Here is a 15,030-nt window from a genome sequence, read left to right as displayed (position 1 = left end):
GTTCAGTTTCCTCATCTGTAAAATGGGGATAATTGGTCTTACAGAGGTTTCTGGGAGGACTTGGTGAGGACCTACAACAGCGAGCATGTTATCAGTGGCAGCTCGTACTGAGGAGCAGGCTGGCGGAGACATCTCACAGCAGCGCTGCTGATTTCAGTGATAGCATCTGACCGGCAGAATCAGGAGTTTACCCTCGCGGAAAAGTCCAGCAGAGACGGAGCCTCTACTTCCTCATTCGTAACCTGCTCTCATGTTTCACAATCTGTTCGTCAGGAAACTGTTCTTAATATCTAACCTAAGTTCCTCCTGTTACAATGTATCATAGCACACGTATTTTAAAATAACACACAAATAGACCCATGAAAATGAGCAGATTTTTCTATGAGTCAGAGGCATTCACAGACCTTGGGTTTACTCTTAAAGCTTTGAGAAACCAGGGAATATTTGTCATGTGACCCCTGCAGACTGCGGACTGTGCTGGGCAAAACTGGGAAGGTCTGGAGATGTGTGATGAGGTTCCAGTGACTAGCAGAATCAGTCTCCCTCTGTGTGTGTGTGTGTGTGTGTGTGTGTGTGTGTGTGTCTAGTTTCTTTCATCTGTGAGTGAATGGTTGATCCTAATTTAGAAAGCCTAGTAACACAAAAAAGGAGTTCAGCAGGACTGACCACATTTGTGGCTAATCACCGTTATGCAACTTGGATCTGGCAAGGATGGACATGCAAATTATGTGTCACTCTTTAGCTTCGAAGCAGAGGACAACATTTAAAAAAAAAAAGATTTTGTTTATTTGAGAGAAAGAGTGAAAGAGAGAGAGCAAAAGAGAGAGAGAGAGAGACAGAGCATGAGCAGGGTGAAGGGTAAAGGGAGAGGAAGAGGGAGAAGCAGGTTCCTTGCTGACCAGGGAGCCTGACGCGATGTGGCACTTGATTCCAGGACCCTGGGATCGTGACCCCGAGCCCAAGGCAGCTGCTTAACTGACTGAGCCACCCAGGCTCCTCAGAGGACAACATTTAAGCAGCCCCACGTGACAAATCATTCATTCAGCTCTGCAGGTGCATTTTGCAGCTAATCCTTCTGGCTGGGCTATTGGTATGAATCACCTCTTTTGGGCTCGGTGGCCCTGAATTTAAGTGTCTACGAAGCACCTGTGGGAGGGAAATGGTGGCCCTAGCTGGCACCACAGGACAGATGTCTCAGCCGTACCTATCTGCCCTATGGGCATGCCGCAAATCTGTGGGGTGAGGTTGCAAGCTGGCAGCCTGTCGACAGCCTATAGACGTGTTTTGTTTGGCCACACAATGTTTTGTTTTTATTTTTCAATTTGAATCAGTTGGCTTGATCTAAAAATTCATATGATCCAGGTTTCTGGCTTTTCTTAAAAGGGGACAGTCTGGCAACACTGAGTCTATAGCTTTCCTCATAGTAACATCATCTGGGGCTGGGATCCTCTAGGTGGGACCACCATTTCCTACTGCCTCACTTCCACTCAACTTCAGTCACAGAAATTGCCTGAACCCTAAAGGCATTTGAGTTGGGGACTCTTGGCCTGTGAAGTCTCCTTTGGTCACTGACCGAGAGCATGACTACTTGTGTTTTGTTCCTTTGGGTTCTCTAACTTCTCTTCCTCCACCAGAAACGATACCAGAAGAAGTCAGTATTTGTGATTCGGGCAGATATGTCTTCTCAGAGTTTGTATTTAATGCCACAGTTGAAGACATGCGTCAAGTTACCAGCAGGTTTCCATACGAGGATCAAGGGGATGAATCCTTCTTTGAAATTTGTCTGTTGGCGCTGCTTCTAGGTTCTTCAAAGTCCAAGGGGCTTCTGTGTGTGCAGAACTTCCACTGCAGCTCCCAGTATCAAGACAACTGATGCTCAATTTATCAAACTTACATGCTTAGTAAAACTTAGAAAATAAAAATTTCTTAAACATTTTTACATTTAAATCCTGATTACAACTTCTATTGCTTTGGGGTGACAATAACAGAAAACCTTAACTCAAAGTGGCTTAAATAATAAGGAAATAGCCTTATTATAATAAGGTGAAGCCTTAAATAATAAGGTGAAGCCCTGTGGTAGGGTGGGCTGTGGATGCAGAACCTCTGGGTTCCAGCTCCACTTTTCTGGGATTTTCTCCGTTCTCCCCTTCTCTGTGTTTTGGGAACACCCTCAGGCTCTTCACCACCGGGCTGCTGCAATGACATTATCCTACGCAGACACAACATTTCAGATCAGGAAGTGGGACTTTTATTTCCTTGTTGCGGGGTGGAGACCATGGAAACCTTTCCCACAAGCCCCACAGTGGACTTTGGCTTACATCTCATTGGTCAGAGTTGTGTCACATGCCTATTCCTAGACCAATCACTGGCTAGGACCATGGACTGCCAGTTGGCTTTTTACTAATTATCCCAGAGTGAATGCGTGTAGGGCAATCCGCCTTAATGATTACTGCATAGGCTTAGTTAAATTCACTTAAACAATCTAAATTAGATGCATAAACTAATCAATTCTTTGAACATTTCAAACATCCTAACACACGAAATGGCAGGCAGAAACGCGAAAATAAAATAATCACAGGCTAGAACTACTCTTAAATCTAATTTAAAAATATTAAAACCGCAGATTTTATTTATCTCTATAAGTAATATTTTTTTGATACTCTTCTAGGGTTACAGTAATTTTAGTAGATCCCCAATTAAAATAATACCATTTCATACTGGCCAAGGTTGTAGGTTACTTATGTTTGGTTGTTTGCATAGGTTGGAGTTATTTGTAATTGATTTGTTATTTGTAATTATTTGTAATTGGCTGGCAGCAGGGGGTGATGGCAACGTCTAAGCCTGAGCTGTCAGACATCAGGCTGCCCTTACTTTCATAACAGCTTTATTGAGATAAAATACCATGCAATTGACTATTTAAAGTATACAATTCAATGGTTTTTAGTATCTTCAGAGCTGTGCCATCATTACCACAATCACTGTTAGAACATTTTCATGGAGGGCTGCCTGGTTGGCTCAGTCAGTAGAGCATGTGACTGGTGATCTCAGGATCATAAGTTCAAGCTCCACATTGGGCATGGAGCCTACTTAAGATAGAGAAAGAAAGAAAGAACGAAAGAAAGAGAGAAAAGAAAAGAAAAAAAAAAGGCAGAAAGAGAGAAAGAGTAAAGAAAAGAAAAGAAAGGAAGAAAGAAAGGAAAAAGAATATTTCCATTGCTCCAATAAGAAACTGGTTAGCATTCATCCTCCATTTCTTCCCTCCTCCAAGCCCTGAACAACCACCAAACTACTTTTTGTCTGTATGGCTTTGCCTACTCTGGACATTTCATACAAATGGAATCATACACTATATAGAAACTTGACTCCTTTAAATCATTAAACTTGGGGCACTTGGGTGGCTCAGTGGGTTAAAGCCTCTGCCTTCGCTCAGGTCATGATCCCAGGATCCTGGAATCAAGCCCCCACACCAGGCTCCCTGCTCGATGGAGATCCTGCTTCCCCCTAACTCCCCCAATCTCATCCCCCTCCCCCCACCTGCCTCTCTGCCTACTTGTGATCTCTGTCTGTCAAATTAATTAATTAATTAATTAAATCTTTAAAAAAATCATTGAACTTTACTTGTTCCAGCAGTGTTATTTGTCAGGCCCACACCTTTCATGGGGCGGGGGTTCCTGTAACTATGTTTTGTTTTGCTTTGTTTTAAAGATTTTATTTATTTATTTGACAGAAACACAGCAAGAGAGGGAACACAAGCAGGGGAAGTGGGAGAGGGAGACGCAAGCTCCCCACTGAGCAGGGAGCCCCATGCTGGGCTCGATCACAGGACTCTGGGATCATGACCTGAGCTGAAAGCAGATACTTAATGACTGAGCCACCCAGGTGCCCCTGAAATTATGTATTTTGAAAGTTTTACTTAGTGTTGTATAATTGGTTGTGCTGTCTTTTGTTATGTATTGACCCAATTATTTGGAATAACTGGAAATACGAACATGCCATATATATTAGTCACTCACTCCCTTCTTCTCTTTCTCCATGCCTTTCTTCCTTCTCTCCTACCATATAACCCTTGACATACCATCCTTCTATATAATTATCATCATTTATATAAACTTTTCCAGTGGTGGCTGGGTAGCTCAGTTGGGTAAGGGTCTGCCTTTGGCTCAGGTCATGATCCCAGGGTGGTGGGATCCAGTCCCACACTGGCTCCCAACTCAGTGGGGAGCCTGCTTCTCCCTCTGCTTGTGTGCTCTCTCTCTCTCTCTCTCACTCTGTCAAATAAAGAAAAAAAAATCTTTAAAAAAATGTGTATATATATAAACTTTTCCGTCATGCTGAATTATCTTATTACAACAACAAATCATGAACTATATATGAGTTGCTTTGTTATCAGGTTTGACTTGATTACAACACTAAACTATCCTATTCATTTATTTTATATTTATACCAAGATTCTTATGAAAAAAGGATTTGAATTGAAGCAGAACACAGGTCATCTATAAATAACCATGGTATAGACAATAAGAGTTAACTGGAAAATCTTTCTTACAGTTGAGTACTAAATTTATTTTGGTCCAAAAAAGAATGCAAACAAATTTGCATCAATCAAGATTACTGAATGGTGATAGGTGATTCAAATAAAGATTATAAAAGAGAAGAGGTTATAATTATAGATTTGGTGAGAGGTTAAAAAAGGAAGTATATAGTACATTAAGGAAGTATATTTTTGTTAGAACAAAAGGAATTTCCAGTTGGATAAAAATGGAAAGTTTTCTTTCTTTTAAAGAATTATTTATGTGTGGGGCACCCGGGTGGCTCAGTGGGTTAAAGCCTCTGCCTTTGGCTCAGCTCATGATCCCAGAGTCCTGGGATGGAGCCCCGCATCGGGTTCTCTGATCGGCGGGGAGCCCGCTTCTTCCTCTCTCTCTCTGCCTGCTTCTCTGCCTACTTGTGCTTTCTGTATGTCAATAAATAAATAAAATCTTAAAAAAAAAAGAATTATTTATGTGTGAGAGAGAGAGGGTTTGAGTGTGTGCAAGAGAGTGCACGTGTGAGTGGGGGAAGGGGCAGAAGGAGTGGGAGAGAATCTCCAAGCCGACTCCAGACTGAGTGCAGAATCCACCATGGAGCTCCATTTGGGGCTCAGTTCCATGACGCTGAGATCATGAGATCATGACCTGAAGCTGATTATAAGATTATTCTATTTTTAATTTTTTGAGGAAACTCCAAACTGTTTTTCATAATGGTTATACCAGAAGAAAAGATGTTTGATGCCTCTCCCAGAAAGAGAATGGATGGAAAGAGATGTCCTCTTCTCTACTACTCTCTCCATCAGTTTCCTCTGTGGAGTCTGAGAGCCTAAATTGTTCTGTCCTTGCTGAGAGTCAATAAAGGGAAAGAAGAAAGAAGGATATTCAGCCTGAAACTGAACTACACCCAGGACACTACTGTTTGGCTTGTCCTAGTTCCCAGAGTTTCTAGGTATGCATGGCCATCAGTTAGATGTTCCCAGCAGATTCAGACCATGAATGCCCCCATTAAAATATAGAGTAGGGTCTCCTGGGTGGCTCAGTTGGTTAAGTGTCTGACTCTTAATCTCAGTCCAGGTCTTGATCTCAGGTCATGAGTTCAAGCCCTGCACTGGGGCTCAGTCTGGAGACTACTTAAAAATTAAATTAAATTAAAAATAAAAATAGGGGGGCGGGAAGGAGGGAACCACATGAATGTCACTAAATTAGGACTTCAGAGGGACTTCATAGCTGCTTTCAACTCTCTCCTCTGCTTCTCTTCTCCAAGCTGAAGTAAATAGCCAGGGTGGCCACAACTGAAGATTTCTTTACCACTCCCAAGTAGGTTGAAAGTTTATCCACTGGAGATTAATTTACACTTGGAGATTTACACTCAAGGATTGAGAATAAGAGAAGAATTGGTCATTCAAACCTAACCGTGGATCACTTTGACTCAGATTGCTTTCTCACACTCAGAAGAGGAGTTCTGATGGAGAGGGTGGAGGGGGAAGAATCAAGAATTAACTCAAGAATGAGGGGCTTGACTTCTCTGGCTACATTTTGTAAGTCCTTTTCAAGGACTCCTCTTCAAACCATCCCTTAAATTTTGGTGTTTCCTGGACTCTAGACCCTTGTTTCATCTTCTGCTTTCTCTAGCTGCTCTCCTCCACTCATCTACTTGTATGTCACATCTGGCTAGACATTAACCCATAAGCCCTCAGGTCAAACTCTTGCCTTTGACCACAGGAACCATGTACAAATCAAGCACTTCTTCAGGCTCTGCCTCCCACCCTTGGGTTTGGAGCTTTGGTTTGGCTGCGCTCCCTGATTTCTGCACCATTGCTTTGAAGATTTCTTTACTCTACCCAATTCCCCTCCTCTCTGTGTAGTCCTTTTTCCAGAAGTGAAATCTAGTAGATTTTACTACTCATTTGGAGGCCCTTTCTGGCTTTTGCATTCAGTTTCACCTTAAAACACACACCCGACACAAAACTCTTTCTTGGGTCATCTTTCTGACTGCAAAGACCAAGGTGTCTTAACCTATAATTCTGAAACCAACTATGATGTGTGGGTTTTTCCCACGCCAAGCAATTCTCCACACCAGCTGGTGTCAATTCTGACATGATCTACCTGGAGATAGCATCAGATGCCACAGTTTAAGGGCTCAGTCCCACAGGGCAGATGTTAACCACCAGTCCAAGCATGGGTTATTAGCAGGGCTTCTGATAGACTAGCTAGAAATCAAAGGGTCCTACACCCCTCTGCCCTGCATCCAATTGGTTTGTTAGAGTGCCTCACAGAACTCAGGAAACCAGTTCACTTACTAGATTACTGACATATTGCAAAATATTTTAAAGAATGTGAATGAACAGCCATATGAAGAGACACATAGGGTGAGGTCTTGCACATGGAAGCTCATTTCTGCAGAGTGTGGGGCCTTGCACATGGGTGTGGGCTGGCTCACCAACCCAGAAACTCTTCAAACCTTGTCTTTTTGGGCTTTTAGGGAGGCTTCATGAATGATTAAATCACTGGCCATTGGTGATTGATTAAACCTCCAACCCCTCTGCCCTCCGTTGGAGGTCAGAGTGGAACTGAAAGTTCCAACCTTCTAATGATATGGTTGGCTACACTGGCAACCAGCCCTCATCCTCAGGTGCTTTCCAAAAGCTCATGAACATTATAAAGACAATTTAGTCATTCTCATCACCTAGGAAATTCATGGGCTTGAGGAATTCTATGCCAGGGATTGTAAGAAGGCCAAATACAGTTGACCCTTGAACAACACAGGTTTGGGCTGCATGGGTCCACTTACATGTGGATTTTTTTTGAAACAGTGGGTACAATAAATGTATTTTCTCTTCCTTGTGATTTTCTTAATAAGATTTTCTTTTTTCTAGCTTTATAGTAAGAATTCAGTACATAATAAATATACAAAATATATATTGACTATTTATGTTATTGGTAAGGCTTCCCACTGTTAGTCAACAGTGGGCTATCAGCAGTTAAGTTTTGAAGAAGTCAAAAATTATACACGGGGGCGCCTGGGTGGCTCAGTGGGTTAAAGCCTCTGCCTTCGGCTCGGGTCATGATCTCAGGGTCCTGGGATCGAGCCCCGCATCGGGCTCTCTGCTCCGCAGGGAGCCTGCTTCCCCCCCATCTCTCACTGCCTGCCTCTCTGCCTGCTTGTGATTTCTGTCTATCAAATAAATAAATAAAATCTTTAAAAAAAAAAAAAAATTATACACGGATTTTCAGCTGTGAGGTGGCTGGTGCCCCTAATCTCCACACTGTTCAAGGGTCAACTATATATGTTTCTTATTATGAATCACAATATCATGTAGCCAAAATACCATTTTTAAAAAGATTTTATTTATTTATTTGGGAGAGAGAAAGAAAGGGAACAAATGGGGGGAGAAGGAAGAGGAGTAGAGGGAGAGGGGGAAGCAGGCTCCTTGCTGAGCAGGGACCCTTACTTGGCTTGATCCAGGGACTCTGGGATCATGACCTGAGCCCAAGGCAGATGCTTAACCAGCTAAGCCACCAGGAGCCCTTAGCCAAAATACCATTCTACATTTTTCCTTCTCCTTTATCTCCCCCAAGTTATTTTTTATTTTTATTTTTTGGCTTTCATACTTCTGCACATTCACCTACCTCTTTCCGAAATGTCCTTCCTTCTACTCTCCAGCTGTCTGTAACCTTTTATTAATTTTTAAGACTCAATCTCCACCTTTGTGAAGCCTACCCTTATCCCTATCCTCAGTGGGTAATGTTGACATTGACTTTCATGCATTTAGTGGGTCAGTAGATCTGACTTTGGTCTCAACAGAAGATCATTAAGTCAGGATATTCCATACAACACTGGGCTCAGCCTAAACTCCAGCTACTGTTGTCTGAGAAGGCAGAAGAATTAGCCCTGTCACATGGTTCTCATCATTAAAAGCTCAAATTTTGCTCCTTTTGCACCTTGAGCAAACCACCCAACCCTAAAGCCTCAGGGGTTTTTGTCCTTGTTGGCACCAGAACTCTATTATTATTCTCCTTCTTCTTGTTCGTCACTATTGCCCCTCCCATTTGGATAGGCTTTAGTGATTATGGGTGCTTTCACAGATGGTATCTTATTTGTTCCTCACAATAACCAACCCCTGTGAGGCAGAGAGGGTTATTGTTTTTCCCAGTGGAGGGGACTGCGATTTCACCTGGCTTTGAGGATGTGGAGCAGGCCTGACTCCCATAACCCGATTTGTGAAATTTCTCATGGAACCAGAAGCTTCCACTTGTCCCTAGGAAAGCTGTGGTATGGCGGTATGGCCTTAATGGAGATGCTATCAGCAGCCCAACGGCCAGGGGCTGGACACCACTCCCACATCTGCAACTTCAGGCCGAGCTGTTCGGCATTTCTGCTCCTTGCTGCCAGATTGTGCCACTGATTACGTGCTATTTCAGACCCCCAGGGAAGATAAGAGCTCTACAGACCTAACTGACAGGCCTAGTGCTCCTGGCTTATTTGGCCTCAGATGCCAGCCTCTCCAATTTCCTCTCACATCTCTGCTCTCTCTGTTGTTCTCAGTACTCTACACTGGCCTTCACTTGGGTTTCTTGATTAAACCATACTCTGTGTAGGCTCTTATTTGTCTGGAAGTTTCTTCTCTCACGTTGGCCCAGTTAACTACAATTCATCCTCAGGACTCAGCCTCACTGTCCCTCCTCATTTGCAGCTCTCCCTGTTCCAGAGAGTGTAACACGTTCACCTGTACACACTCGTATCAACCCACGCTTTTCCTCTGTAGCACTTAGCAGAAAAACACAGGGTGGTCTGGAATGCAGTCTGAGGGGAGGGAGTGCCCTTTGTAACACTTATAAGCCACAAGTATTAGCCATAATTAAGCTGGTCCTGAATGAAAGAACAAAGTCTATCTAGCCAAAACTATTTAAAAAGTTTTCAAATCCTTTATCTGTACCTTTCAAAGGCTGTGGAACTCACGGAGTTTTCCATGAGACTTGTTAGAACCCCCCCTTTCCTACGCATTGTCCTCACATGCTAGAGCTGCTTTTCTTTTCTTCTCAACAACTGTCCCTTCACCTCTTCCCCCACACCCCAAATTTCTGCATTGTGGTTTTCTTTCCTTCTTCTTTTCTTCTTAATTCTCCATGACAAAGAACAGCTTAAGAACTAGTTGGGAAGGTAGAACTCTCCTGGAAGCCAGAGGAAGGGAAGACCAGAATCTTCTTTGGTGGGCAAGGGAAGGAAACATTATCTTGGGAACATTATCTTTTCACTGTTGTTCAGTTATCTAATCCTACATAACAAACCACTCAAAACTTAGTGGCATGAAACAACTACCATTTCATTATACTCATTCAGGGGGTCAGAAGTTTGGGTGGGGCACAAAAGGGATGGTTTGTCTTTGCTTCCTAGTGTCTGGGGACCTCAGCAGTGATGGCTCAAAAATGGCTGGAGATGGTAAGGACAGCTTGACTGGGGTCATATGTCTGGGATTTGGGTTCTTTTCTATATAGTGTCTGCTGGGGCTAGGCAGTCCAAGATGGTTCCTTCATTTATGTCCAGGCTGGTATGTTTGAAACAGCTGGGATATGGCCAGCATTGTTTTCTCTCTTCATGTGGCTTTTCCATGTGACCTTAGCTTCTCACAGCATAGTGGCAAGGTTCCAAGAGGGAACATTCCAAAGTAAGAATTCCAAGAAATCCAGGTGAAAGCTGAAAGGCGTTTTGTCATCTGATTTAGAAGTCCCAAGCTGTTACTTCTGCCACATTCTGTTGGTCAAACAAGCCACTCAGTCCAGCTCATATCCAAGAGGAGGGGAATTAGATTTACCTCTTTACCTCTTGATATTTATTTAAGATTTTATTTATTCATTTGACACACACACACACACACACACACACACACAGAGCACAAGTAGGCAGAGCACAGGCAGAAGGAGAGGGAGAAGCAGGCTCTCCGCTGAGCAGGGATCCCAATGTGGAGCTCAATCCCAGGACCCTGGGATCATGACCTGAGCTGAAGGCAGCCTCTTAACAGGCTGAGCCACCCAGCACAGCTCTTTTCATGACATCTATCTGCTTTAAAATTTGTTTGGATTATGAGAATTGGGATTGTGGGAGAAATGGAAATTTGGAAGTTCAGAATATCCTAGTCATGTGATTATATATACGTAAAAAGCTTTGAAATACCTGTTTGGTGCTAACAGATACTGAGAGAACCACCTACTGGTTAAGCTGAACCCTGAGAATAAGGAGGGTTTCTTTTTTGTCACTGCTTAGGGAAAGCTGAGTTGGCCTTCAGAAATTAAAGGTTGAATCATGTGTTTTTCCTGATTGGCAGATTTAGACTGGAGCTGGGAAGATAAATGATAGAAATGATACTGGCATGTCAACATAAGTCCTGGCAAATGGTGATAGAGTGAAGTAGGGCCTCAAGGTCAGAGTGAGGCACCAGCAGTCCCTCTGCTTATGCCCCCTCCCTTCACCTAGGTGATCCTTTCCTCTGGCCCACCAAGTTCCCTTTGGTCTCCAACTCATTGAGCAGTTCCTTCCTTTACTGCTTTTTCCCAACCCCCCTCCCTTATAATGCTTTTTTCATTTTTTATAAGGTACATATGTGTGTATTTAGAAACATAAAAGAGGAAAACAAAAACAAAACTTGATCTGAGAATGACCTTCTTTTGAAAACTCTTGGTATTTGTTCTTCTGTCTATATTGCCCAGATTTAGTCTTGGATTGGACAGGCAAGGCACTAACTGTGCCTGGTGACTTCATCAGATTGGAGTCAGCCTGCAGTCCTTATTATCCCAGGATGTGAACAAGAAAAGAACCCCTCCAGAACAGCTGGCGCAACATGCTCATTTGTATGTGGAGAATCGGAAGCCCTGAGAGCTGAGGTGACTGTCGTTAACAGATCCTAGTTAAACATCGATAAGGAAGAGATTGCTGTTATAGGCATGGCTTGGCCGTGTTCGTTTAAATGGTCCGCCCATTCTGACTACTAAAATAGGTGGAGTGATTTGCTGTGATTCTCTCATAACTCCTATTGTGCAAGCACAGAAATACCAGGAACGGCACAATAACCGGGGTCAAACCCTTCCTAAATTGTGAACTGACCCTCAACAGCTGAGGTTTAGGAAGAAAGGGTTGCCTGACTCTGTGGCTTCTCAACCAACCTTAAACCTCGTCTCTGTGCCCCCACGGCCCACGACATATTGGGCATCAAGGAACATTTGAGAAGTTAATATAAACCTTCTCTCAGAAGCCCTTCCCTGCCTCCCCCCTCCCCCCAACATCCTCTCCGGCTAGGAACTGCGCTAGCATTGGACCCCCTGCTCAGGGACTTTTCCGGCTCTTAGTTCTCCCGAAGGCAGTGGCGCGTCCGCGGGACAGTTGCGGGGCTCTTTTTTTCCCACTGCGGTGCCCGGGTTGGAGGCTGCCTCACCCCGACTCTCATTTTTCCTAGGAATGGGGTCCGTAAGCCCCAAAGGTAGCCCGAGTAGGTTTGGGGTACACGAGGACCTGCGGGGTTGTGCTCAGCGTCCAAGTCCGGAGGGAAGGCCCACAGGGGTGGGAAGTGCACTCCCGAGTCCACCCTGCACTCCCACCCCAGAGCTCCCGGCTCGGAGCCGGAGCCGAGGGGGAGGGGCTTAGAGGGGGCGGGACCTGCCATGGTCAGGTGACTGAAAGGCGGGCGGCGGTGGCGGCGGTGACGGAGGGGCGTCAGACGCGCTTTGGGGTCGGCGAGGCAGGCTGGCAGTCAGGATAGCCACGCCGCGGCCATGGGGGGCTTGAAGGACGAGCTGCTCAAGGCCATCTGGCACGCCTTCACCGCACTCGACCTGGACCACAGCGGCAAGGTCTCTAAATCCCAGCTTAAGGTGGGCACCGCCCCCAACCCCCGACGTCCCAGTCCCCAACCCCGACTCTCCCCGGCGCGCGCTCCACCACCCCCCGGTGGTGGAAGCCGGCCCGGGAGGGCGGTGACCCCAGGGAGAGGTGAGCAGGAATGCGGCCGGGCGGCCTGCTCCGCGCAGAGGGGCCAGAGACTGGGGTTTGGCGTTCTGCCTCCCACTTGCATTCGGGCGGTCCCCTCGGGCGGGTAGTTAGTCCCCTCAGGGCTTCCCGTGAGCGGTGGCGGGAGGGTTAAGGCGGGGATGGGGTCTGAGGGGCCAGGCGGGCTCCTTTCGGCAAGGTACGGTGGGGGGCGGTTGGGGGGACGCCCAGAAAGTCTCAGACTCGGAGAGGGCGATGGGAAGCTCCTAATTAGACAGAATACCCGGGTTACCGCTGTACTCTCGAAGAGGAAGGGACTTACCCAAGGTCGCTGGGCAGAACCTTCTGCAGAGCGCACGCTCCACACCCGGGCAGCCCTCAAAAGGGCCAGCTGCACCCGAGGCAGTCTGGCTGTTCAGAGGAGGGAGAAGTGCCTGGCGCCTGGTCTCCAGCGGCTTCCTCCTTTGGGGGCTTTGGTGATGGGGCACTTGTTAGAAACACGTCACCGCCTAGGGGGCTTTAGGTCGGTCACTCGTGTGCTGCGTCCCTCAGGGACCTTAGTTCCGGTGAGGAGCCCTGATCTTTCTGGCAGAGTCTTTATTGTGACTGCCAAAGACCCCATCATTGAGAGTATAGGGTATAAATAAAGGAATGCTTGTAAATTGAGTAACCCCAAGCAGGAAAAGTGGCACTTAGCCAGGAGCAATTGGCAGCTTCTTGAAAGTATAAAATATAGAAACAGACAAGAAGAGCCATTCAGAGGCATTTTCTAATATCCACATTTTGGATCTGAATGTCTGGTTTTCTTAGGCACTTCTGGGAATGAGTTTCTGAAGATTGGATTTGCTTTGTTTATTTTGTGCAGTAATCAGGAGGGTTGTATGAGTGGTGGCTTTTATGTCAGTAGGATTTAGCATTCACTCTCCTCCCTTGATCTTCCTTTCACACTCCTTTCTTCTTCTCATTCATAAAATCATAGTCTGGAAGGGTTCACAGAGATCATTCTCTTAATCTTTATTTTACTTTTAAACTCCAGTAAAATTGACTTTTTGATGTATGGTTCTATGAGTTTAAACACATGTACAAATCTCTATGGAATTTAAATCAGGTTTCCATCAGTTCTTTCATGCCAGAAAGTTTCATATTGCCATTGCACCTCCAGCTGTGGTCAGCCAATGGTATGTTCTATTCTTTATTGTTATAGTTTTGTCTTTTCCAGTGTCATGTAAATGAAGCCATTTGGTATGTAGCCTTTTGACACTGGCTTCTTTTATTCAGGGTAATGCCGTAGACATTCATCCATGTTATTGTGTGTATGTATTAATACTTATTTTTTTAAAAAGATTTTATTTATTTATTTATCAGAGAGAGAGAGAAAGTACAAGCAGGGAGAGCAGCAGGCAGGGGCAGAAGCAGGTTCCCTGCTGAGCAAGGAACCTGATGTGGAACTCTATCCCAGGACCCTGGGATCATGACCTGAGCCAAAGGCAGATGCTTAACCAACTGAGCCACCCAGGTGCCCCAGTATGAATACTTATTTTTATTAACTAATCCATTGTATGGATATACCCAAGTTAATCCATTAATCCTTGAACATTTGTGTTATTTCTCCTTTTTGATGATTATGAATAGAGCTGTGTTTTACTTTTTACCTTTTTTTTTTTTTAAGATTTTATTTATTTAACAGATGGGAGATCACAAATAGGCAGAGAGGCAGGCAGAGAGAGGGAGAAGCAGGCTCTCTGCCAAACAGAGCCCGATGTGGGGCTCGATCCCAGGACCCTGAGATCATGACCTGAGCTGAAGGCAGAGGCTTAACCTTCTGAGCCACCTGGGCACCCCTACTTTTTACCTTTTTTAAAAAAGATTTTATTTATTTATTTAAGAGCGAGAGAGTGGGAGAGAGTGCACACAAGTGGGGGGAGCAGCAGGCAGAGGGAGAAGCAGGCTTCCCATTGAGCAGGGAGCCCTATGCTGGACTCAGTCCTAGGACCCTGGAATCATGCATGACCCGAGCCAAAGGCGGACACTTAAGTGACTGAACCAGCCACGCGCCCTTACTGTTTTTACTTTTAATTTACTTCTACCACTATATTTAAAGGAGATTTCTTCTAGAGAGCATGTAGTTAGGTCTTGTTCTTTAATCCATTCTGACAGTCTCTGTCTTTTAATTGTTGTGTTTAGACCATTGACATTTAATGTAATTATTGATATGGTTAGATTTAAGGCCACTAATTTTACTATTTGGTTTCTGTTTTCCAATTTTTTGTTCCACTGTTTCTCCTTTCCTTCCTTCTTTTAGATTACTTGAATATACTTCAGTATTTCATTTTAATACTGAGTTTTTTTTTAAGATTTTATTGTTTATTTGACACAGAGAGAGTGAGCACAAGCAGGGGATGCTGCAGGCAGAGGGAGAGGGAGAAGCTGACTCCCCGCTGAGCAGGGGGCCCAAAATGGGGCTTGACCATGACCTGAGCTGAAGGCAGATGCTTAACTGACTGAGCCTCCCAGGTGCCTTGA

General features: G+C 44.8%; 1 protein-coding gene across 2 annotated transcripts in view; it reads left to right on the top strand.

Moving 5' to 3' along the window:
* SWAP70 (switching B cell complex subunit SWAP70) overlaps nucleotides 1–15,030 on the top strand; it is a 96,440-nt gene that overhangs the window by 18,736 nt on the left and 62,674 nt on the right. The window contains exon 1 of one of the 2 annotated variants that reach the window (XM_046016882.1): nucleotides 12,210–12,392. The exons of the other annotated variant lie outside the window; for it this stretch is intronic. Coding sequence (XP_045872838.1) covers nucleotides 12,294–12,392 — 99 coding nt within the window. The 5' untranslated portion in view covers nucleotides 12,210–12,293. Of the gene's footprint in view, nucleotides 1–12,209; nucleotides 12,393–15,030 lie in introns of those variants that run through there. 2 annotated transcript variants of the gene reach the window in all.

Source organism: Meles meles, chromosome 8, assembly GCF_922984935.1.
Source record: "Meles meles chromosome 8, mMelMel3.1 paternal haplotype, whole genome shotgun sequence".
In the NCBI taxonomy this organism is placed as follows: domain Eukaryota; kingdom Metazoa; phylum Chordata; class Mammalia; order Carnivora; family Mustelidae; genus Meles; species Meles meles.
The sequence above is the reverse complement of the archived record's forward strand: the minus strand, read 5'-3'. Positions and strand labels throughout refer to the sequence as shown.